General features: G+C 46.4%; 1 protein-coding gene across 1 annotated transcript in view; it reads left to right on the top strand.

Annotated features, from left to right (window-relative positions):
* LOC147724400 (regulator of microtubule dynamics protein 1-like) overlaps positions 1 to 21,271 on the top strand; it is a 394,761-nt gene extending 373,490 nt beyond the window's left edge. The window contains exon 7 of the mRNA XM_086918037.1: positions 21,102 to 21,271. Coding sequence (XP_086774163.1) covers positions 21,102 to 21,271 — 170 coding nt within the window. The remainder of the gene's footprint in view (positions 1 to 21,101) is intronic.
* Positions 21,272 to 26,766: the final 5,495 nt, after the last annotated feature.

Below are 26,766 nucleotides of genomic sequence, written 5' to 3'. Positions count from 1 at the left end.
CTATTATGCAATCTATTCTGTAGTATGCCTGGGGTGGGGATGGTGAAAGCAAACTGTTTTTCGTAGCTAATGAAAACTCTTTAGACATCACAATAGGTTTCCTTATATCCGAGGTGACTACACTTAAAACCTACAAGCCACCCCTATGGAAGTCCCTTCAATCCTGAGAGCAGGGTGCTTGGTTATACATTTGACACCCCTACAAACCCTGGAGTCGATTCTCCAGGCTTTGTAAGTGCGGGCAGCCATTTTAACACATATTGTGGACATCAGTAATTACGAGTTGCCTAACTATATAATGGTTGAGCCGAACCTGGTCAAGTTTGGTATTGTAGCAAACACAACAAGATGATGGATGCAGTGCTGAAACTTTTTAACCACTCAACCCCACTCACAGAGCTAGGTTTAATCCATTTTTGTTTTGCTCACTATGCCACCCCAGCTTTGACCCAGCCATATGCAAATCAGTCTTGACACTGTTCCTCATGGGAACAGTCCAGCCCGTACTGCCTGGCCAGGTTCTTCCTGGACCAGAAACAAGCATTCCAGAACCGGTTTCGGGGTATTCCCCCTCATCAGCGAGGCTAGCTTCAATCCAGTGGCACAGTGAGCAAAGGGCCATGTCTGGGCATACCCTTGGCCACTTAGGGCAAACATAAAAAACACAACAAGATGATGGAGGGGGTGCTGTAGCTTTTTCAACCACTCACCCCCTGTCACAGATCTGGGTATAATCCATTGTTCTTTTGCTCACTATGCCTCCCCAGTTTGGACCAAGCCATATGCAAATCAGTCTTGACACTGACTCCATCCATAATTTCCTTGTGTTTGCCATGTTTGGTATCAAACATGTTGGTATCATACCCCAACACCGATTCTGGTGTTGGAGGTATGATCCCATGTACTGGAGGTTCTTACAGGAGTTCCCTGTACTCTTGATTACAGCCTTTCAGGGTCTGTCATAAAGGTAGTGTGCTGTTGCTGACCACAGACACTGTTCTGCCCTCCTGCTACTGAGCTGAGCTCGAACAGGGGTAGGTAGAAGAATAGGTTTTCTGCCACAGGAAAGTGTGACCACTTCCCAGACAGGACTGAGGGGCAGATTTACAAGCCCCTTGCGCCACATTTACTCCGCCTTGCAAGATGCAAAAGCGGCGTAAACGTGGCGCATCCCTGCAAGGCATTTACAACGTGACGCATCTAGGGAGTTGCATCACGTTATAAAGCCCAATGCTCCCCTTACACACACCATTTTAAGCCAGTTGAGGAACCCTTGATTCCCACTCTGGTGCGAAACTGGACAAAGGACAGGAGAGTATCTTCTCCTCTGTAAAGCCCCTACCATGGGAGGGATCTCTGAGTCATTTCACCCCTTTTATTGGGTGTTTAAGGGCTACCCTCGTGGGCGGGTCCTCAGATTTGGTATGAATCAAGACTCACCACTGAAACCAAGACACTCTTCGACCAACTGGACCCTTGGACTTCGTTTGACTTTGCCTGGAACCAAGGCTGCATCAAGGAAGACTCCTGTTGCTCCTGGTCTCGCTGTTCTGCAAGTCTGTGTCTGTGCTTCACTCAGGTTCACCAGACGACCTGTGGGCATTAAGGACATCCAAAGAAATCTTCCTTGGAGTGAAGGAGTCACTCCCCTGCATCAGCAGGCACCTCATCAAAGCTGACCAGTCTGCTGCTCCCGTCATCCTATAGAACTTCCAGAGGCTTAGCAACACAGGTGGTTGTTCTGGGACACTCCAGCAGCCTGACCTGTCTTCCTTGAAATTTGGATCACAGTATCCCTTGTTTGAGCTGCAGGGACCAAACCCGTGATTTACGTCAGCTTGCTATTGCCAAGGCTTGTTGGCTCTGCACTCCAGATATCCTCAGGCTACAAGAAGCTCCAACCTCTACCACCTTATCTCTTGAAGATCAGCATCCTCACCGTATCCCTTGCACTGTGGTTCTCCACCTCTGGTGAGCTTCCTGAGGTCCTCTTGCAACTTGTGTGCCTTTGCCCTGTTGACCCTCTTGAGGGTCTTCTTCGGCTTTGGGGGGCTCCCCTGCTTGCTCAGGCCTGCTCTGACTCACCTACATTTGGTGAGTCTATTGCACCTTGCTGGTCCTAACAATGGCATCTAGTTGTCTTCCACTGCAGTTGCGGCTACCAAGGCTTGTGGGTGCTCCCACCAGATACCGCCCACCTAGACACCGACGTCTGACTTTAGAAAGCTCATGTGCAGATCCAGGTCTTCCAACGCATCAGCTGGTACCCACAGCTGAACTGACAAGGTACTCATCACCTCATCCAAGCTCCCTTCCAAGGGTGGGCATTGTGCTTCCGTGCTTCCTGGTCACCTCCCAGTGGAAAAGACTCTGGTCCCTCTGCTTGCAGGTTCTCATCTTCAAAGATTCATTCTTGGATTCCACCGGACTTCTTCAGAGACTTCTCCAGAGGCCTTTCTTCCCAAGTCTTCCATTGTCGTCTACAGCAGGTTTTGATGTCACTTCACCCCTCTGCACCGGGCTTCCCTGGAGCAGGTAACCTGGTTCCTGGGGCATCCTTGAGTGGGAGGCTCTCCAACATTCTGTCCTCCAACGGGTTTCTTCAGGGTCCTCTGGGAAGGGTCCTTTTTCTTTAAAACTGCAACCGTGACTTCCCCATAGACTTCAATTGGGTACATGGCTGTGTTTCCACTCTGCACACAGCCTCCGTGGGGATCCTGGGAACTTACCTTGGGTGGTTTCTGATTACCTTAAAGAATGTTCATGTGTATTGTTGATATCTCCAGCTAGGAGATATACCAGTGTGATAGTGCTTGTGTTGTGTAATAAATAGACTTATTTTTTTCTAAACACTGTGTGGTGCTTTTCATCTAATCTACAATATTAATTAAATGTTGTAAAACAATCAGTTTTACACTCTTTCAAGATAGGCCTGAAGGCAGCGTTTTTCTTACAACTACCATTTTGATAGACTAAGTTTATCAAAGACCAATAAAATCACCATAAGGATTAGTGCAAGATGCATCACTCCTTTAAGTGTGTGTAAGGATCCACAAGCTGTTTCCGCAGGAGTGCCAGGAACCGATGATAGGCCCAACCCCTCCCTCTCACACCAACGCATCTATCAGACCATAGCACGCGAAGGTGAAAAGAGGGAAGGGAGGGAAAAATCGAGGAAAGGAGGGGAGAAGACACCTTGGACCAGAGGCTTCAGCAGGTCGGACACAGGCACTGTAAAAGAGGGCAATGAACAGTGTACAGGTTAAGAAAACCCCAACAGCCCCCGTTTGTCTGTTCTTCACCTCCCCTGTCTGTATTGTCTATATTACCTATAGATAATATAACAAGTCCTCCCTTGAACACCACATGTTTCCTTCGTTATCTGCCACAACTAATCTCTCATCACTAGTCTCTATGGGTTGATTTAAAAGGAAAGAGACAAACAATGGGATATAGAGGTGTGTTCCTATTCTATGAATAATACATCTACTCATACAGGGCTTACTCTAGTGTGAGGTATAATGGCAGTGATGGTGTTTGATGCTTTAAGAGGTGTTGGTCTGATGGTGGTATCTGCGCCAAGAGAAAACCCACTAATAACATTTGTGTACAGAGACACCATAAACAATAACAGATAAATAGCGCCAGGCGCCTGTACCAGATCTTCAGTGCATCCAGAGCTGTAACCCCTGCCAATCTTGACAATCTCAATGGCTGGTCCGATGATGCCGCAAATCAATAATAAAAATAATGCCTCGGGGGAAAATAACAGGATAACTCAGGCGGACTACTAGTTCCACAATGCCCCAGTAAGACTCCACGCCTGCTCTACCCAAGTCCGGCCGGCCAACGGGAACTAAGTCTGGCTGATGGGCGGAACCAAAAAACGGGAGTCCTCCTTTTGGAAGCAAGGAAGAGCTTCTAGCCGGCACTGATGGGTAAACAAGGAGCAAAGAGACGCTAACCCCACTATGAAGGGTTCAGAGCGGGAGCGTCTTCTTGTATAGTAACAGTTCGCCAGAAAAGAACAGATACCCACTCGAATATCAGAGAGAGTACCGAGGGGCTCGGATTACTGTAGGAACCGATGACTTGCTGGAAAAAAAGAGCACCGGCACGAAACGCACGCAAGCAGGAACAAATCTCGGAACGGGTTTAGGGTGGAAGTGACGCGACGCATGGGGTGCACGAACACTAGAGCGCGAAGCGTCGGTGTCTAGGGAAGGAAGGCTTTTGACGTCTGCCTGGCTCCCTCGCTCATGTGCAAAGCGGCGCAGCCATCTTTGTTGAGGGTCATGTACTGGCAGGCGTGACAGTGTGCACCATTTACTAAGCCAGCCTCCTACAGTAGTAACTATGAGTCTGTATAAAATATTAGGTCCACTTGCATTCAGAGCTTTCTCTATGCTAGATGGGTGTAAAATCCCTATCCCTGGGAAAATAGTACAGGACAGCTATCCTTAGAATGGATCATCATGTTGTAAGAGAGGCAAGTTCTACTCTTTCTCTACCACTGCAGCCTGCTGCAGTACACACAATAATGGAGCATGTTGTGTTTTCAATGAAAAGGAATCCATTCAAATAGATAAGGAGAGAAGCCACCATGCTAAGGTAAGCAAAATTAGGTTCCAGGCAGTTTCTCGTTGATGGTGTTCACTTCATCCCCTGCATATCTTTTGTTGCCAAACAAGGACTCTTGTGGAAGCCAATCAGTGATCTAGGGTTTCAGACCTCTACTTCATGTCTTTTTTTCTGGCTCTCTTTCCTACACTGTGCCCTAGTCCTCTTTCATCGATTTGGTGGCTCTCCTCTCTAGTCCCTCTCTAGCTGATTGCTTACAGAGTTGTCTTCACTTGTTGAGTTTAACTCCTCTTGAGCCCACAAAAAGATTTCACTTTACCCTTTGAGAAGCTTTTTTTGCATTCAAATGAGATGGAAAATGGGAAAATCCAGTGGAAACTGACTGTAGCATGTGCAATGTCTTAAAAAAAGTCCAGCTTAGAGAAATTCTATTGTCTCTTTGAAGCATTGGATCTCCCATCTTCCTTCATGCAGCCTGCACTGTGGGCTTCTTCCCTTAGGATAGATGAGAAGAGGTCCACCAGAAGAACCCCAAGATATGTGTCCTCCACATCCTCCTGTAAGTCTTTGACTTTTATGTTTTCACATTTAGCGCAATTTCCAAGTCTTCACACTCCAACTTCGACATTAACCCCTTCGCCACATTCAACCATTCCTTAGATATCAAGCATTCAATTCCGATTGAATCAATGTCAGATCTGTGGGTATAGAGTTTTGAACACAAATTTGTATTTAGAACCTGTCTGTTCTTCAGTATGTCTACTTTTACTTTGTTTGCTCAAATCTGATTTGAAGGTCTGTAGAGTGAACAGTAGACCATCTTTGGTGAGTGCCATTGTGTCATGAGACACAGGAAGACCTTTCTTTCTTTGTATTGACTTCCCCATTGACATGAGATCAGGTTGGGTTCCCACAGAGGCAAGTATTACTGTAACTCATTTTGTTAGGAGTTTCTTGGTGGCATAGAAATGAGACCACTGCTGTGGGACTTGACTGAATTCAAACAGTAGTTACTGTTAAGGCTCTGCCTGAAGGGTCTCAGCCTTCAGACGTTGTGCAGAGGAGGAGGTTTCGAGCTGGGGCATCTCTGTAGCTGGGATCCTATCGTTCCATCTTAGCCTGCATTTGGGATGACACAGCACTCCTTTCGGTTGCTGATGCCCTGATCATCAACCTCACAACACTAGATCCTTGACGGTGAAGAAACATCACCGTCAAAGTCCCCACTGAATTTAATTTGGCTTTCAGTAAGAATCTTTCCTAGTACCTTCCCCACTTAAGTCATTGTCCTTGGGATGCGCCCTAGGACTGTAAGCTATTTCTCACTTGTTTCTTCTCACATGCTGGTAGCATGATAAATAACTTTGCACTTAGAGGATCTATTTATGAACACCACCTCCTTCCTGACCCTCTATGCCACTTGCTTCTTTCACACACAATTCCTCTGCCAGACAGGTAAGAAGTGCAGGTCAGGAAGTTGTTGCCAGAAGGACACTGCACTCCTCAAGATGCAGGCTATTCCTCTTCATGTGATTCGGTGCTCCTCATTATCTCAGGCATCCTGTGTATTTTATTTTTTTTTATAGTCAATTTTATTGAAATTTCTGGAACAAACAAATTCATTGGTAGCAAAGCACACATCACAGTTAAAACACTTCCCCTCCTTGGCAACAACACAGATATAGTGGGTCCACCCTGAATGGTTACTTTAACTTCCATATAACACAGCGACATAGCAAGACTTGGACCTTCATGATGGTATTAAGCCGAACCATTTGCCCCACACTTTACCGAACAGTTCCGGACAACCCCGGGCCTCAAAGAGAGACTCTTCCTGTACCCCACACCAATCCACGCCCCTCCTCCATTTCCGCACCGCCGGAGCCGCAGCCTGGGACCAACCCGCTGCTATGTCCCGCTTCGCCACCACCACAGCTGTCCCCAGGAAACGCTTGTGAGCCCTAGAGCCATCTAGGCCATCAAACACCCCCAACAGCAAGTGCCTCGGGTCGTGGGGAACCTCCCACCCCAGGGCCCGTGTGAGCTTGAGTTCCACCCCCCTCCAGAACGGCTCCAAGGCCGGGCACAACCATACCAAGTCCGCTGGAGTACAGTCACAGCGCGTGCATGCCGGGGAGGGGCATCCTGTGTATTTAGTGTCCGAAATGAATGATGGACATTGGCAGAGCCTGGGAATGTCTCACACTTTGGAGTAATTTTATGGATCCCTCGGGCTCAAGCCCCACAGTGGAGAACAGGCCAGTCACCCCACTGGTGTATCAAAGGGGACTTAAACCTCCATTTTGATGCCATCTCGGATCCGACCATCGGTAATCTCCTAGCGGACCTAACAGCCTTGCAGCTGACCCCCCTTATACAATCCTCTACTCACTCTGCTGGTCACCTACTTGACCCGGTTTTCACCAATATCCCGGAAGCCAGAGCTGATCCTCCTAAACCCATGGGTTGGACTGATCACTCCCTTGTCACATTTGTGATTTCGGTCGCTACCCAACCCAACAGGGCGGCGCCCGCCTCCTGTCTCAAACGGCCCTGGCACAAACTCCATAATATGGATTTTCCTGCCAGTTTAAGAGAACCCAACTTCGAAATCACGAACGACATTAACACGTCGTATGCCGCCATTCAAGACTGGATCATCAAAGGACTCGACACTCTTATACCGGCCAAATGGACTAGAGGACGTAGCACCCCCTCTAACCCATGGTATGATGAGAACTTGAAAATACTTAGAAAGGAATGCAAAAGAGCGGAACGTCACTGGAGGAAAGACTACAGGGACGAGGATAAAGATTCTTATTTGGCCACACTCAAATCATATCACAAAGTTATACGCGCTGCCCGCGCATCCTTCTATGCCAAGGAAATTGACTCCAGCCCCAACCCCACGAAAACAATTTTTAAATTGGTCCAAAAACTACAAAACGGTGGCAACCCTGGCTCGTATATCTCCTCCACTCAGCAGTGCGAGGACCTCGCCACTTTCTTTACAGAAAAGGTGAGGAAGATTTACAACACCTTCTCACATAACCCTTCTGACTGCACTAGCTCTCCCAACTTCCCCTTCAAGGGTTCCAGGCTTACCTGTCTGCCAGCTATCTCTCATGAGGACCTAGCTAAATTCAGCAGAAAGGTGAAATCCGGTGCCCCCTCAGATCCCATGAGACCAGCCCATTTTCTAGGAGCTTTGGACTTCTTTCTCCCCTCTCTGGCCACGCTCCTTAATCTCTCCTTTTCATCGGCCACAGTACCCATATTTTGGAAACAGGCCTGGGTCACTACCTTAATCAAAAAACCCACCCTAGACCCCACAAAGCCGGAGAACTACAGGCCCGCCTCACTGCTCCCCTGGGTGTCCAAACTAGCAGAGGCCCATGCGAATACCTTACTCAATGACCATATGGCAGAAAATAACATCTTGGACCCCTCCCAACACGGGTTTAGGCCTGGGCATAGTACGGAGTCCGCCCTTCTTTCCACCACTGAACACCTCCGGAGGATTATGGACACCGGTCAGAGTGCTGCGCTGATACTGCTTGATCTCAGCGCAGCCTTTGACACGGTCTCCCATAATATCCTACTGAGTCACTTGGAAAGCATTGGGATCCGTGACCTGGCACTTGAATGGTTCTGATCGTTCCTTACGAGCAGGTCCTTTCGTGTGTCAGCCCCCCCATTTATCTCCCAATCACAAGCTATCAGCCAAGGAGTCCCGCAGGGCTCTGCCCTCAGTCCATCCCTTTTTAATTTGTATATGCAGCCTCTTGCGGCAGTGGCCAAAGAATGGGATCTCACGCTGGTGTCGTACGCCGACGACACACAGCTGGTAATCACCCTCACTGAGGTGCCCTCTACCTCCGCCACAAGATTTAGGGATGGACTGGCCGCAGTCGCCAACTGGATGACTGCAAATTGCCTACAACTGAATGCAGGGAAAACCGAGGTGCTACTCCTGGGCAAGAACCCCAGTTGCTGGAATGACCACTGGTGGCCCCCCTTGCTGGGCCCTACCCCCCCTCCCAAATCTCTGGTTAAAAACTTGGGAGTATGGCTGGACTCCGCGCTGAACTACCAGACTCACACCAAAAAAGTAGCTGCTACATGCATTGGGCTGCTGAGAAGCATTAACCCCATTCTAGGCTTCTTTGACCCCAAAACACGGCAGCTCATTGTCCAATCCACCATCCTTGCCCGGTTGGACTTTGCGAGCGTCCTACTACTGGGCGCTAACAAAGCCGAGACAACTAGGTTTCAGCGAATTCAGTACTCAGCGGCCAGGGCAATAGTAGGCCTCCCCAGAAGGTGTTCTGCTAGAGCCACCATACATAGACTCCACTGGCTTCCTGTGGAAGCCCGCATTCAATTTAAGGCCCTTACCACTGCTTTCAAAATCCTTAAAACTGATGGCCCCGAACTCCTCCGCTCGCTTCTAAAACCCTACACCCCCCAACGCAATCTTCGTTCTATGGGACAACACTTAGTAGTGGTTCCCCGCACGAAGCTCTGCCGTATCGGGGATTGCTCTTTCAGACTATTGGGAGCAAAACTCTGGAACTCCCTTCCCCTCCACATCCGCCGCCTCGACAACCTGTCCACTTTTCGCAAAGCAATAAAAACTCACCTCTTCCCACCTCTGTAAGCCTCTTCTCTCCCCCTTCCCCCCAGTAGGTTGTGCTATGGTTCTTAGCGCCGGGACGCCCCGTTGCTGGGGCAGCTGTCGTGCTCAACAAACCTATAACATAACATAACATAACATGATGCTCAGAGTGGACAATTGAGTCCTTAACATGGTTGAATGGACTCTTCACTTCCCAGTAGCATGTAGCATATGGACTAGAGTGAGGTAAATGGTGACTGGTGCATCATAGGCAGAGAGTAAAACATGGTGCAATTTAGGCATCATAAGCAATCAGCATTAGGCCGTTGCTAACTATTATGCAATCTATTCTGTAGTATGCCTGGGGTGGGGATGGTGAAAGCAAACTGTTTTTCGTAGCTAATGAAAACTCTTTAGACATCACAATAGGTTTCCTTATATCCGAGGTGACTACACTTAAAACCTACAAGCCACCCCTATGGAAGTCCCTTCAATCCTGAGAGCAGGGTGCTTGGTTATACATTTGACACCCCTACAAACCCTGGAGTCGATTCTCCAGGCTTTGTAAGTGCGGGCAGCCATTTTAACACATATTGTGGACATCAGTAATTACGAGTTGCCTAACTATATAATGGCTGAGCCGAACCTGGTCAAGTTTGGTATTGTAGCAAACACAACAAGATGATGGATGCAGTGCTGAAACTTTTTAACCACTCAACCCCACTCACAGAGCTAGGTTTAATCCATTTTTGTTTTGCTCACTATGCCACCCCAGCTTTGACCCAGCCATATGCAAATCAGTCTTGACACTGTTCCTCATGGGAACAGTCCAGCCCGTACTGCCTGGCCAGGTTCTTCCTGGACCAGAAACAAGCATTCCAGAACCGGTTTCGGGGTATTCCCCCTCATCAGCGAGGCTAGCTTCAATCCAGTGGCACAGTGAGCAAAGGGCCATGTCTGGGCATACCCTTGGCCACTTAGGGCAAACATAAAAAACACAACAAGATGATGGAGGGGGTGCTGTAGCTTTTTCAACCACTCACCCCCTGTCACAGATCTGGGTATAATCCATTGTTCTTTTGCTCACTATGCCTCCCCAGTTTGGACCAAGCCATATGCAAATCAGTCTTGACACTGACTCCATCCATAATTTCCTTGTGTTTGCCATGTTTGGTATCAAACATGTTGGTATCATACCCCAACACCGATTCTGGTGTTGGAGGTATGATCCCATGTACTGGAGGTTCTTACAGGAGTTCCCTGTACTCTTGATTACAGCCTTTCAGGGTCTGTCATAAAGGTAGTGTGCTGTTGCTGACCACAGACACTGTTCTGCCCTCCTGCTACTGAGCTGAGCTCGAACAGGGGTAGGTAGAAGAATAGGTTTTCTGCCACAGGAAAGTGTGACCACTTCCCAGACAGGACTGAGGGGCAGATTTACAAGCCCCTTGCGCCACATTTACTCCGCCTTGCAAGATGCAAAAGCGGCGTAAACCTGGCGCATCCCTGCGAGGCATTTACAACGTGACGCATCTAGGGAGTTGCATCACGTTATAAAGCCCAATGCTCCCCTTACACACACCATTTTAAGCCAGTTGAGGAACCCTTGATTCCCACTCTGGTGCGAAACTGGACAAAGGACAGGAGAGTATCTTCTCCTCTGAGTCATTTCACCCCTTTTATTGGGTGTTTATGGGCTACCCTCGTGGGCGGGTCCTCAGATTTGGTATGAATCAAGACTCACCACTGAAACCAAGACACTCTTCGACCAACTGGACCCTTGGACTTCGTTTGACTTTGCCTGGAACCAAGGCTGCATCAAGGAAGACTCCTGTTGCTCCTGGTCTCGCTGTTCTGCAAGTCTGTGTCTGTGCTTCACTCAGGTTCACCAGACGACCTGTGGGCATTAAGGACATCCAAAGAAATCTTCCTTGGAGTGAAGGAGTCACTCCCCTGCATCAGCAGGCACCTCATCAAAGCTGACCAGTCTGCTGCTCCCGTCATCCTATAGAACTTCCAGAGGCTTAGCAACACAGGTGGTTGTTCTGGGACACTCCAGCAGCCTGACCTGTCTTCCTTGAAATTTGGATCACAGTATCCCTTGTTTGAGCTGCAGGGACCAAACCCGTGATTTACGACAGCTTGCTATTGCCAAGGCTTGTTGGCTCTGCACTGCAGATATCCTCAGGCTACAAGAAGCTCCATCCTCTACTACCTTATCTCTTGAAGATCAGCATCCTCACCGCATCCCTTGCACTGTGGTTCTCCACCTCTGGTGAGCTTCCTGAGGTCCTCTTGCAACTTGTGTGCCTTTGCCCTGTTGACCCTCTTGAGGGTCTTCTTCGGCTTTAGGGGGCTCCCCTGCTTGCTCAGGCCTGCTCTGACTCACCTACATTTGGTGAGTCTATTGCACCTTGCTGGTCCTAACAATGGCATCTAGTTGTCTTCCACTGCAGTTGCGGCTACCAAGGCTTGTGGGTGCTCCCACCAGATACCGCCCACCTAGACACCGACGTCCGACTTTAGAAAGCTCATGTGCAGATCCAGGTCTTCCAACGCATCAGCTGGTACCCACAGCTGAACTGACAAGGTGCTCATCACCTCATCCAAGCTCCCTTCCAAGGGTGGGCATTGTGCTTCCGTGCTTCCTGGTCACCTCCCAGTGGCAAAGACTCTGGTCCCTCTGCTTGCAGGTTCTCATCTTCAAAGATTCATTCTTGGATTCCACCGGACTTCTTCAGAGACTTCTCCAGAGGCCTTTCTTCCCAAGTCTTCCATTGTCGTCTACAGCAGGTTTTGATGTCACTTCACCCCTCTGCACCGGGCTTCCCTGGAGCAGGTAACCTGGTTCCTGGGGCATCCTTGAGTGGGAGGCTCTCCAACATTCTGTCCTCCAACGGGTTTCTTCAGGGTCCTCTGGGAAGGGTCCTTTTTCTTTAAAACTGCAACCGTGACTTCCCCATAGACTTCAATTGGGTACATGGTTGTGTTTCCACTCTGCACACAGCCTCCGTGGGGATCCTGGGAACTTACCTTGGGTGGTTTCTGATTACCTTAAAGAATGTTCATGTGTATTGTTGATATCTCCAGCTAGGAGATATACCAGTGTGATAGTGCTTGTGTTGTGTAATAAATAGACTTATTTTTTTCTAAACACTGTGTGGTGCTTTTCATCTAATCTACAATATTAATTAAATGTTGTAAAACAATCAGTTTTACACTCTTTCAAGATAGGCCTGAAGGCAGCGTTTTTCTTACAACTACCATTTTGATAGACTAAGTTTATCAAAGACCAATAAAATCACCATAAGGATTAGTGCAAGATGCATCACTCCTTTAAGTGTGTGTAAGGATCCACAAGCTGTTTCCGCAGGAGTGCCAGGAACCTATGATAGGCCCAACCCCTCCCTCTCACACCAACGCATCTATCAGACCATAGCACGCGAAGGTGAAAAGAGGGAAGGGAGGGAAAAATCGAGGAAAGGAGGGGAGAAGACACCTTGGACCAGAGGCTTCAGCAGGTCGGACACAGGCACTGTAAAAGAGGGCAATGAACAGTGTACAGGTTAAGAAAACCCCAACAGCCCCCGTTTGTCTGTTCTTCACCTCCCCTGTCTGTATTGTCTATATTACCTATAGATAATATAACAAGTCCTCCCTTGAACACCACATGTTTCCTTCGTTATCTGCCACAACTAATCTCTCATCACTAGTCTCTATGGGTTGATTTAAAAGGAAAGAGACAAACAATGGGATATAGAGGTGTGTTCCTATTCTATGAATAATACATCTACTCATACAGGGCTTACTCTAGTGTGAGGTATAATGGCAGTGATGGTGTTTGATGCTTTAAGAGGTGTTGGTCTGATGGTGGTATCTGCGCCAAGAGAAAACCCACTAATAACATTTGTGTACAGAGACACCATAAACAATAACAGATAAATAGCGCCAGGCGCCTGTACCAGATCTTCAGTGCATCCAGAGCTGTAACCCCTGCCAATCTTGACAATCTCAATGGCTGGTCCGATGATGCCGCAAATCAATAATAAAAATAATGCCTCGGGGGAAAATAACAGGATAACTCAGGCGGACTACTAGTTCCACAATGCCCCAGTAAGACTCCACGCCTGCTCTACCCAAGTCCGGCCGGCCAACGGGAACTAAGTCTGGCTGATGGGCGGAACCAAAAAACGGGAGTCCTCCTTTTGGAAGCAAGGAAGAGCTTCTAGCCGGCACTGATGGGTAAACAAGGAGCAAAGAGACGCTAAACCCACTATGAAGGGTTCAGAGCGGGAGCGTCTTCTTGTATAGTAACAGTTCGCCAGAAAAGAACAGATACCCACTCGAATATCAGAGAGAGTACCGAGGGGCTCGGATTACTGTAGGAACCGATGACTTGCTGGAAAAAAAGAGCACCGGCACGAAACGCACGCAAGCAGGAACAAATCTCGGAACGGGCTTAGGGTGGAAGTGACGCGACGCATGGGGTGCACGAACACTAGAGCGCGAAGCGTCGGTGTCTAGGGAAGGAAGGCTTTTGACGTCTGCCTGGCTCCCTCGCTCATGTGCAAAGCGGCGCAGCCATCTTTGTTGAGGGTCATGTACTGGCAGGCGTGACAGTGTGCACCATTTACTAAGCCAGCCTCCTACAGTAGTAACTATGAGTCTGTATAAAATATTAGGTCCACTTGCATTCAGAGCTTTCTCTATGCTAGATGGGTGTAAAATCCCTATCCCTGGGAAAATAGTACAGGACAGCTATCCTTAGAATGGATCATCATGTTGTAAGAGAGGCAAGTTCTACTCTTTCTCTACCACTGCAGCCTGCTGCAGTACACACAATAATGGAGCATGTTGTGTTTTCAATGAAAAGGAATCCATTCATATAGATAAGGAGAGAAGCCACCATGCTAAGGTAAGCAAAATTAGGTTCCAGGCAGTTTCTCGTTGATGGTGTTCACTTCATCCCCTGCATATCTTTTGTTGCCAAACAAGGACTCTTGTGGAAGCCAATCAGTGATCTAGGGTTTCAGACCTCTACTTCATGTCTTTTTTTCTGGCTCTCTTTCCTACACTGTGCCCTAGTCCTCTTTCATCGATTTGGTGGCTCTCCTCTCTAGTCCCTCTCTAGCTGATTGCTTACAGAGTTGTCTTCACTTGTTGAGTTTAACTCCTCTTGAGCCCACAAAAAGATTTCACTTTACCCTTCGAGAAGCTTTTTTTGCATTCAAATGAGATGGAAAATGGGAAAATCCAGTGGAAACTGACTGTAGCATGTGCAATGTCTTAAAAAAAAGTCCAGCTTAGAGAAATTCTATTGTCTCTTTGAAGCATTGGATCTCCCATCTTCCTTCATGCAGCCTGCACTGTGGGCTTCTTCCCTTAGGATAGATGAGAAGAGGTCCACCAGAAGAACCCCAAGATCTGTGTCCTCCACATCCTCCTGTAAGTCTTTGACTTTTATGTTTTCACATTTAGCGCAATTTCCAAGTCTTCACACTCCAACTTCGACATTAACCCCTTCGCCACATTCAACCATTCCTTAGATATCAAGCATTCAATTCCGATTGAATCAATGTCAGATCTGTGGGTATAGAGTTTTGAACACAAATTGGTATTTAGAACCTGACTGTTCTTCAGTATGTCTACTTTTACTTTGTTTGCTCAAATCTGATTTGAAGGTCTGTAGAGTGAACAGTAGACCATCTTTGGTGAGTGCCATTGTGTCATGAGACACAGGAAGACCTTTCTTTAACACTCCTCCTCTCATATCCAATCTTGATGCACTAGGCAAGGACCCCCCCTGCCTATTCACATCTTTTCCCTCCCTATCCCTTGAATCTCTGAATTCTCTTCTTGACAAAATTAAATCGGCCTCCCCCCTGGATCCAATACCCCTTAAGAAACTGAAAGAGTGCAGAATTCACCTTTCTCCTCTTTTGCTTGACGTCTTAAACAAGGCAATCGCGCAAGGCTCTTTCCCTTCTATTTGGAAGAAGGCTATTGTCAAGCCGCTACTTAAGAAGCCGACTCTGGACCCGGCCATGCTGAAAAATTTTAGGCCCATTTCGCTTCTTCCTGCACCCGCGAAGTTGCTTGAGTCGCATTTGAATTTCCATCTATCTGCCTTTCTCGAATCTTCTGAATACCTGGACAACACTCAGCACGGTTTCAGAAAACATCATAGCACAGAGTCCGCCCTTACCTATGTGGTCGATAACATCCGACGCAAGGTGGACTCTGGCCAAACCACAGTCCTAGTTCTGCTGGACCTCACGGCCGCTTTCGACACCCTCTCCCCCGCCATCTTGTCATCTCGGCTAAGGGAGGCGGGTGTCACTGGATCTGCCCTGAGTCTCCTAATTTCCTTCCTGACCGAAAGGGAACAGAGAGTGATGCTTGGGAGCCACCTCTCCCCTGCCAAGTCTCTGCAATGTGGGGTGCCACAAGGGTCGGCCTTAAGTCCGACCCTTTTTAACATCTATGTGGCCCCCCTTGCAAGACTTATCAAATCTCAGGGGATGGAGGTGGTATCCTATGCAGACGACACGCAGATTATGGTCTCTCTTGCTCACACCTCGGTTAAGACATCTGCCGCCAGCTTCAGGGTCTGCATGCAGTATGTGGCAGACTGGATGACTATAAATTCCCTGAAGCTAAACGGTGAAAAAACCGAGGTGTTAATATTTGGGAAGAACCAGAATCTGTGGTCGAATGAGTGGTGGCCTTCTTCTCTTGGCATCTGCCCCACTCCCTCCCTCTCTGCCAAAAATCTGGGAGTGATATTTGACACCTCACTCTCTATGTCCCTGCAAGTCAACAGGACCGTTGCTACCTGCTGTGGTGTGATTCGGGTACTCAACAAAATCCGTGGGTATCTTTCCCCCCAGGCGCGTAAACAGGTTGCAGTCGCCCTGGTGGGTTCAAGACTGGACTACTGCAACTCCCTCTATATGGAAGTCAACAAAGGGTTGATCCACCGTTTGCAGACTCTTCAGAATTCTGCAGCACGCTTTGTTCTGAATCTCCCCAAAGCTTCCTCTGCCACCTTAGCCAGGAAGGAGCTTCATTGGCTTCCGGTACAGCACAGAATTGCCTTCAAAATTCTCTGTTTCACCTATAGAGCATTGATGGATGGTCCTGCTAGTGCCATTGGCTCACTCCTCTCGCGCTATGTCCCCACAAGAAACTTACGCTCTGCGGGACTCTGCCAACTAGCTGTTCCCCGCATCAAATCGGTCAGATGGGGAGCCAGAGCCTTTTCCGTCGTCGCCCCTCAATTGTGGAACTCCCTCCCCATGGAGATTAAAACTCTCCCTGCCATCGACTCTTTTAAGAAAGCCCTAAAAACTTTTCTCTTTAAGAAGGCTTACTCATGATTAATTATCACTAGGTAAGGTCTTAAGTTGCTGTATTTAATCTAGGCGCCTTGACGCCCACTGGGCTAAGTTTGCGCTATACAAGATTCCCCTCATTCATTCATTCATTCTTTCTTTGTATTGACTTCCCCATTGACATGAGATCAGGTTGGGTTCCCACAGAGGCAAGTATTACTGTAACTCATTTTGTTAGGAGTTTCTTGGTGGCATAGAAATGAGACCACTGCTGTGGGACTTGACTGAATTCAAACAGTAGTTACTGTTAAGGCTCTGCCTGAAGGGTCTCAGCCTTCAGACGTTGTGCAGAGGAGGAGGTTTCGAGCTGGGGCATCTCTGTAGCTGGGATCCTATCGTTCCATCTTAGCCTGCATTTGGGATGACACAGCACTCCTTTCGGTTGCTGATGCCCTGATCATCAACCTCACAACACTAGATCCTTGACGGTGAAGAAACATCACCGTCAAAGTCCCCACTGAATTTAATTTGGCTTTCAGTAAGAATCTTTCCTAGTACCTTCCCCACTTAAGTCATTGTCCTTGGGATGCGCCCTAGGACTGTAAGCTATTTCTCACTTGTTTCTTCTCACATGCTGGTAGCATGATAAATAACTTTGCACTTAGAGGATCTATTTATGAACACCACCTCCTTCCTGACCCTCTATGCCACTTGCTTCTTTCACACACAATTCCTCTGCCAGACAGGTAAGAAGGGCAGGTCAGGAAGTTGTTGCCAGAAGGACACTGCACTCCTCAAGATGCAGGCTATTCCTCTTCATGTGATTCGGTGCTCCTCATTATCTCAGGCATCCTGTATATTTTATTTTTTTTGATAGTCAATTTTATTGAAATTTCTGGAACAAACAAATTCATTGGTAGCAAAGCACACATCACAGTTAAAACACTTCCCCTCCTTGGCAACAACACAGATATAGTGGGTCCACCCTGAATGGTTACTTTAACTTCCATATAACACAGCGACATAGCAAGACTTGGACCTTCATGATGGTATTAAGCCGAACCATTTGCCCCACACTTTACCGAACAGTTCCGGACAACCCCGGGCCTCAAAGAGAGATCCTTCCTGTACCCCACACCAATCCACGCCCCTCCTCCATTTCCGCACCGCCGGAGCCGCAGCCTGGGACCAATCCGCTGCTATGTCCCTCTTCGCCACCACCACAGCTGTCCCCAGGAAACGCTTGTGAGCCCTAGAGCCATCTAGGCCATCAAACACCCCCAACAGCAAGTGCCTCGGGTCGTGGGGAACCTCCCACCCCAGGGCCCGTGTGAGCTTGAGTTCCACCCCCCTCCAGAACGGCTCCAAGGCCGGGCACAACCATACCAAGTCCGCTGGAGTACAGTCACAGCGCGTGCATGCCGGGGAGGGGCATCCTGTGTATTTAGTGTCCGAAATGAATGATGGACATTGGCAGAGCCTGGGAATGTTTCACACTTTGGAGTAATTTTATGGATCCCTCGGGCTCAAGCCCCACAGTGGAGAACAGGCCAGTCACCCCACTGGTGTATCAAAGATGTTTTTTGCTGTATATTTGTCCTTACATCAGGTGATGGTTGGGGGGCCAAGTAAAAGCCCCTCGGGTGTGTCACTGATTAGGTCACCGCCATAGCCACACTCACTCTCATCTTCAATTTTAACAGGGATTCCCCTTTTAGGAGAGCCGGTGCATGCTGTTGTATAGGTGTCTTAGTGGCAGTGCCTTTTTATGCTTGTGCTCCGACAAAAAAATATATTAGATCACTCACCTCATCAAGCCTATCTAAAGACTGACCACCATTTTATTTATGGACCATAAGGAACCTTAATGTATGTTGCAGAAGCTGACAATCTCCACCCATAAATACCTGAGTTAGTTGATGAAAGATCAGTGTAAATATCATCTTTTCCCCTTTTTCACACACCTTAATAAGTGTCATGTCTATAATAGTGAATACCCATAAGGTGAGTGTTCCTTATGCGCAACAGAGAGTGGGGAATGTCATTGTGCTTGGATGGCCCATCCTGGCGGTCTGTGTGAGCTCTTCCTCTTGGATACAAATACTTCCAAGAGTGGTCACAAGCATGATTCAGGAGAGTGATCTTGCTGGCACCCGGGGAGCAATGTCCATGCTCTCTAGAATGTGACAAGGGTTTTTTGCATTATGGATATAATTAAAAGGAGGAAGCAGAGTCTTCCACACGCCTGTTGTAAAAACATAACAAAAGGGGAATTCTGGGAGGCTATGTGTTTCCTACCTTAAGGGAGACGTTTTGATTTGGGATTGGAGTCTGTGCGAGAGCTATTGGCTTTGCCAATGTGTTTTAGCTATGTTGTACACCAGCGTGGCTGCTGTTCAACATGGATAAAAGTTAGTGGTGTAGAGGAGAGTGGCATGGAGTGACATAGAGTGGAATGGCGAAGAGTGGAGTAGAGTGTCATAGAGTTGAGGGACATAGAGTGTTGTGTATTGGAGTGGCATACAGTGGAGTCACATGGCGTACAGTTGAGTGGTGTAAAGTAGAGTGGACTGGTGTAGTGTGCCTTGGTGTAGAGTTTTCAACAGTAAAGTGGGGATAGAGTGCAGTGGTGTTGAGCTCAAAGAATTCAGTGATGTACAATGAAGCATTGTAGAATGCAGTGACATACATTAGCGTGTGTGCATAGTAGATGACATTGGTGTACAGTGCAGTAGTGCAGAGTAGAGTATAGTGGCATAGAGCATAGCGGTGCAGAATAGAGTGCAGTGGAATAGAGTGGTACAGAGACATATACGCAGTGGTGTAGAGTGGAGTACAGCAGAGTGAAGTGGCATAAAGTGATGCAGAGTAGAGTGGCATAGAGTGCAGTGTATTGAAGTGTGCATTGGCAAAGAATGCAGTAGTGCGGAGTAGAGTGGCACAGAGTTCAGAGGCGTAGAGTGCAGTGTTGCATAGTAGAGTGCAGGGATGTAGAATGGCATAGAGGACACTGGTGTGTAGTGGCATAAAGTGCAGTGGCGTAGAGTGCTGTAGAGTAGAGTGGTGCAGAGTAGATTGCAGTGGCGTAGAATGCAGTTGCTTAGAGTAGAGCGGTGTAGAGTAGAGTGATGCAGAGTAGATTGCAATGGTATAGAGTGGGTTACAGTGGAATGGAGAGGCATAGAGTAGAATAGATTGGTGTAGAGTGCATTGGCGTAGTGTTGCAAAGTATAGTGGCATAGAGTGCAGCAGCATAGAATTCAGCGGTGTACAATGCAGTGTCGTAGAATGCAGTGGCGTAGATTAGAGTGGTGCATAGTAGAGTGCGGTGGCATAAAGTGCAGTGATGCAGAGTGGAGTGGCATAGAGTGGAGAGACACAGAATACAGTGGCATAGAGTGCAGTGGTGTAGAGTAGAGTAACAGAGTGCAGTGGTGTACAGTGGTGCAGAGTAGGGTATTGTGGTGTTGAGTTTGGTGGCAGAGTGTGTAGTGTTGCAGAGTAGAGTGTCATAGAGAGCAGTTGCATAGAGTAGAGTGCTGTGTAGAGAGCAGACTACAATGGTGCAAATTAGAGTGCGGTGATGTAGAGTGAATTGAGGTAGAGTCTAGTGCAGTGGCGGAGAATGCGGTGGCACAGAGTAGAGTGGCATAGAGTAGAGTGGCACAGAGTGGCATAGAGTGCAGTGGCATAGAGTGCAGTAGCATAGAGTATATTGTTTCAGAGTAGAGGTAAGTGGTGCAGGCTAAAGTTGGGTGGTGTAGAGTGGAGTGGTTCTGGGTAGAGTGCAGTGGCTTAGAGTAAAGTGGTGTAGAGTAAAGGCCTAAAGTGTAGTGACATAGAGTGCAGTTGTGCAGACTAGATCAGAGTGGCTTACAATGGATTGGCATAGAGTGCAGGGGCGCTGAGTAGAGTGTTACAGAGTAGAGTGCATTGGTGTAGAGCGTATTGGCATAGAGTGCAGAGTGAAGTGTTGTAGAGTGGGTTAAAGTAGAGGGATGTACTATGGAGTTGTGCAGAGTAGAGTGGAGTGGCCTAGACTGGAGTGGTGTAGAGTGCAGTGGCAAAGAGGGCAGTGGTGTGGTGTAGAGTAGAGGGGGATATAGTGCTTTGGCATAGAGTAGAGTGGTGGGGAAACGGTCTTTACAACAAGGTTTTTACAATGTTGTGCCTTTACCACATATTTTGTACCACACATGTTTTTGCCATGAATATGCCTTTATAACACATGCCTTTACAACGCATTTAAGGTAAGTTCAAGAACTGTGCATCTTTGAGTGTCATTTTCCTTTCATCAGTGTATCATGACTGTCTCTTCCCAACCACTGGTTCCTGGTGACTGCTGTGTCATAAAGAGGTTGGTGTTTCTCAATAAAAGTTAAAATAGCATCAACCATGGTAAAACGTACACTAATCTGCACATTGCTTACTCACTTCTTATTGCTCAAAACATAAATGCTGTGTCTTATGAAGTAAATATACAGGCCTGTTACAGTAAGTGGAACTTTAAGTGGTGCTTGCTGCAACCCATACAATTTTCATCTTCCTCTTTTTTAATCTTTTCACAGTTTCTCCGAACCTTTATAGTAAAAACATGCTGTTTTTGGGGAAGACCTTTCTGAAGCTAAAGAATAAAGAAAAGGCAATCATGTGGTTTCTCAAGGTCAAGCAGTTTACTGCTCGCACAGACGAGGACAAGGAGGTACAAAGCCTCTTTAATCTTCTGACGAAACGGTGAACGAAAATGACATGGACCGTATTCATTTTCGTGCTACAGTGGGGATATTATTACTACATTGCATAGTTCTTATTGTACTTTCCGGTTTAACAATAATGATCTTGTCCATATGGTTATAAAACACGTAAACACTTCTCATAATTGGATGAAATGGTCATCAAATAGATGTATTTTAATATAATGTAATGTAGGGTCTAGATCAAATTGCTGAGATCGTTCTAGAGGTTTCGATGACAATGTAAAAGAGTTTTACCAAAATGTCTTACCATGCTTTGTTTAGTGATGACGGTGCTGAAATTGCAAAGATGAGTTGGGGGTGAGAAGAGCGTTGGTTTCATTGTTGTAAGATGTTTCACAGGTTTGAGGATGAAGAGAGTTAGAATCCACAGTTCTGACTAACAGTGGTATGCAAGAGACCACTTGCATTGAAGAGTGTGCCTTCAGGTTTCAGTGACCGGAGTCTTTTCAAGTTATTTTAAGTAGGACAACAGTGCCTCCATTTGATGTTCACTAACAGGCTTTAGATACCATCTGAGGTGAAAGACTTGAATTTATGGATTATGTGGTTACCCAGGTATGCAGTATAGAACACAATCCCAGTGTAGAAAGAGTTTGTCTCCATCCTCAGAGGATGTGTGCTTTTTATGGTGCAGGTGGACCCTCTTTGAAGAAGGTAGGGGTGGTTCTACATGAATATACATATGTTTGCATCTTTTTCTTCAAACGTGCTTTGTATTTAAGAGAACGAGTTCGCATACAGCTAAACACGATAGCGCTTTCAACTCAATAACCAAATCTTGTCCTGAATACATTTCCGAATTGCACACTTTCTTCACACCTACATTGAAAGTAAATACATCTTTTTAAGTTTTGCATCTGTAAATGACGACATCGACTTTCGAGGTATTCCATTTCCTGAAGTCACTCCCTCGTCCACCCACCTTTCTCCCTTGCTATTGCATACCCTTGACGGTTTCAAGCGCCATGCATGTGTCTCAACTGAGCACAGCAATACTGTCTTCTCTTGTTCTATCCTGGAAGCTAAATATTCCCCAAATATATGCTGTGCCTAAATTACTCCAAATAAGCAAGCTTCCAAAAAAACCCTGAGCCCTAAAAGTATATCTCCAGAAAGGGTGACTTCTCAAAAGCAACTTTTCTCATATGAGTGTTTCCATTATAAATACCTCCTAAACATTGCAAAGATGTTGTGACATACTTGGTGCCAAGTCTGTTCCCCAAAGCCAAGCCACACAGACATAGCGGTAAAGTTTTCTTATTGCTTATGTGTGACATTTCCATGGTTTGATTATACTTATGAGTGACTTTCAACGACTAAATGCGTGACACTTAGCGTCATATTTAGAAGCCCCTAACGCCACCAGAGCGTCACTTTCTCTGACACTCTGGCGGCGTTGCTCCATACCCCATATTTACAAGGTACACTTAACGTGGCTTAACACCACTGTGTAAATATGTCCCTTACTGCAGCTGTCCCCTGTGGCACAGGGGCAGGCAATGGGTGTTGCAGTGAGCGTTCCACCGCAACACCCATTGCTTTTTAATGCTGCCCCATATTTACAAGGATGGTGCAGCGCCAACAACTAAGGCCGGGTAAAACCTAGTATTAGGATGGGGATACGAGAAGAAATGATTAATTTCTCCTCGTTGTTTGCTCTTTCTATGTGTGGTGCATTCTATAGCACTCATAGAAAAAGCATATCACCTTTAAAGATTCTTTAGGTGAAGGAAGGTGCCCCTTCCTGCACATGAACAATCACCCCTGCAGTACAGGCACTGTTGCAACATGGCGTAAGGGTGCCTGCGCTGGCGTTATGCAAAACAACACCACTGGGTGTGGGCTCCCAACAGTAAGGCCAAGCCACTAACCTATTAATAAACAAAACAACTGCCAATACTGTTTTTCCTTTTGTCCTATTATTTTTCACGGCACAATGGAATCAAACCAGAGTGGGTTCTAAGACTAATTGTTCAGTCTGATTGAATCATTATTTAGTTTTATTCACTTTAGATGCATATGTCAATTATTTTATACACTTTTTACAAATTTTACATCCCTGCAATCACAAACATTATATACAATCAATAATTAAAAGAACAATTCAAGTACAAAACAAGACATACATTAATTCTCAACCAATCCAAGCATTCAACATTCACCCAGTCACTTTCATACTCATAGAACAATTAATACTCATAGAAAAAGTCAACCATTTACATTAAACAATCATTGCACCATAAACAATAGTTTTTTATGTTTGTAATATTTAAACAAAAAATTGCCACTCTTTGAGATCATATGGTGTGTAAACTAGCAGTCTACGCGTTTCGAACTCCGAATGGGTGAGGAGTTCTCATCAGGACCTCATGACTGTGGAAAAAACAGAAAGATCTGTTTGAAACTATCTCTTAATGATGGAAGAAAAGCTACCCCCTACATGATGCTACTGCCTCTTACCTCTTTCCTGGAGAGGAGTCTCAAAACTTAATCCAACGAGGGGCACTGTGGCAGAAACAAACAAGCCACCATTACTACACCAAACTGTGTACCCAAACATTTCCCTACATACACACCACATACTGCACACTGTGCGTGAATACTCACAGTAACCCCTGGTCTGGTGGAACAAAAGCGGTTCTTTGATGGAAATGGTGATGGAGCAGGGATCCTGTGTGGATACAATAAATGCTCCTATGAAATCCACTATTGGACCTATCTGTCCGTCTATCAGCGAACATTGAATGTGGGCCAAGATGGAGAAATTACCTCAATCGGAGTCTTTTTAGTATGAGCCAAGCATCATGTCACCAAAGGGGTTTGAATAAATCACGTTTGTATTGTTTCCTGGAAGACAAAAAAACGGAGTGTGTCAGGAAGTCCCCTGTTACCAAATTGCAGTGCCTAATGCGTCTATAACGGTCTAAATGTGGCTCCTACCTGTTCGTGGGCAGTCCGGCGTTAATAAATGCGACGCGGAAGCAACTGACGAAAACAGCTGTAGAAACCGCGTATGCGCACTGCCTTACTTCCGCGAAGGAGGCGCCTACAAAACTCCGATGTAGATGAAAGTTGTAGTTTGGTATTGGGCCTGCTTATGGGATGTTCGTATGGGAGTCGAAATGAAAAAATATATAAAAGCCGCATTGATGAACAAGGTGGTTGTTCCTGATAAGTTGGAACAATGGGTTTTTTTTTTTTTTTTAGTTTTAGCTATAATGCATGTTTATAAAATACGGCTGATTTTTGCCTACAAAAACCCCGGGGGGCTGGGGATTTTAGTTTTCCTCGTATTAAGTAGGCGAACACATGAAAGGTCGTTATGAAGCATGGACTGCTCGGTGTGACCTTAAACTACTCGAGCAACACTGAAATTGATAAAGTTGAGCGTGACAATGATCGTGCTGGATCCAAATCGTGTGGTGTATTGGGCCCTTTGTGTCTGGAGGAAGTGGGTCCCATACCCCCCAAAAAATGGCCAGGGTATTGTAGACGGAATGTCACATGAGTCTAAAGTGGGTTCCCTGTGAGCATAAGTGGTGGTCTATATGTGTCCAAAATAAGTTCCTTCTGAGCGGAAGGAGGATTAGCTCAGTTTGTAAAGCTCTGTCATTTCGTTCAATCCTTCCATGGCTGTGTTGAACCCACTTTAGACTGATGTGACATTCCGTCTACAATGCCCTGGCCATTTATTTGGGGTATGGGCGCTGTCTCAGGGAGAGGGACCCACTTCCTCCAGACAACAAAGGGCCCAATACACCACACGATTTGGATCCAGCACGATCATTGTCACGCTCAACGTTATCAATTTCAGTGTTGCTCGAGTAGTTTCAGGTCACACCGAGCAGTCCATGCTTCATAACGACCTTTCATGTGTTCGCTTACTTAATACGAGGAAGACTACAATCCCCAGCCCCCCTGGGGTTTTTGTAGGCAAAAATCTGCCGTATTTTATAAATATGCATTGTAGCTAAAACTCCAAAAAAAAGCCATTGTTCCAACTTATCAGGAACAACCACCTTGTTCATCAATGCAGCTTTTATATATTTTTTCATTTTGACTCCCATACGAACATCCCGTGAGCAGGCCCAATGCCAAACTATAACTCCCATCTACATTGGGGTTTTGTAGGCGCCGCCTTCGCGGAAGTAAGGCAGTGCGCATACGCGGTTTCTACAGCTGTTTTCGTCAGTTGCTTCCGCGTCACATTTATGAACGCCGGACTGCCTGCGAACAGGTAGGAGCCACATTTAGACCGTTATAGATGCATTAGGCACTGCAATTAAGTAACGGGGGACTTCCTGACACACTCCGTTTTTGTGTCTTCCAGGAAACAATACAAACGTGATTTATTCAAACCCCATTGGTGACATGATGTGTGGCTCATACTAAAAAGACTACGATTGAGGTAATTTCTCCATCGTGGCCCACATTCAATGTTCGCTGATAGACGGACAGATAGGTCCAACAGTGGATTTCATAGGAGCATTTATTGTATCCACACAGGATCCCTGCTCCATCACCATTTCCATCAAAGAACCGCTTTTGTTCCACCAGACCAGGGGCTACTGTGAGTATTCACGCACAGTGTGCAGTATGTGGTGTGCATGTAGGGAAATGTTTGGGTACACAGTTTGGTGTAATAATGGTGGCTTGTTTGTTTCTGCCACAGTGTCCCTCGTCGGATTAAGTTTTGAGACTCCTCTCCAGGAAGGAGGTAAGAGGCAGTAGCATCATGTAGGGGGTAGCTTTTCTTCCATCATTAAGAGATAGTTTCAAACAGATCTTTCTGTTTTTTCCACAGTCATGAGGTCCTGATGAGAACTCCTAACCCATTCGGAGTTCGAAACGCGTAGACCGCTAGTTTACACACCATATGATCTCAAAGAGTGGCAATTTTTTGTTTAAATATTACAAACATAAAAAAACTATTGTTTATGGTGCAATGATTGTTTAATGTAAATGGTTGACTTTTTCTATGAGTATTAATTGTTCTATGAGTATGAAAGTGACTGGGTGAATGTTGAATGCTTGGATTGGTTGAGAATTAATGTATGTCTTGTATTGTACTTGAATTGTTCTTTTAATTATTGATTGTATATAATGTTTGTGATTGCAGGGATGTAAAATTTATAAAAAGTGTATAAAATAATTGACATATGCATCTAAAGTGAATAAAACTAAACAATGATTCAATCAGACTGAACAATTAGTCTTAGAACCCACTCTGGTTTGATTCCATTGCGCTGGTGTTAGACATTTTTTTTTGCGCCAGCAGAAATGCAGGGGTGCGCTTTATTTTCGTAAACACGGTGCATCTCTCTGTTTGAAAAATGTCGTAGCGTGGCGTTACTAATTTTGGAGAAACACTGCGCTTCAACATTTTCTTTTACATATCCTCCTAAGAGGGACACTTTCTCTCAAGTACAACCAAGCAAGTGCATGGAAAGAGAGAATATCAGAAATTACCCCATTT

This window comes from Lissotriton vulgaris, chromosome 4_1 (genome assembly GCF_964263255.1).
Source record: "Lissotriton vulgaris chromosome 4_1, aLisVul1.2, whole genome shotgun sequence".
Lineage (NCBI taxonomy): Eukaryota > Metazoa > Chordata > Amphibia > Caudata > Salamandridae > Lissotriton > Lissotriton vulgaris.
The sequence above is the reverse complement of the archived record's forward strand: the minus strand, read 5'-3'. Positions and strand labels throughout refer to the sequence as shown.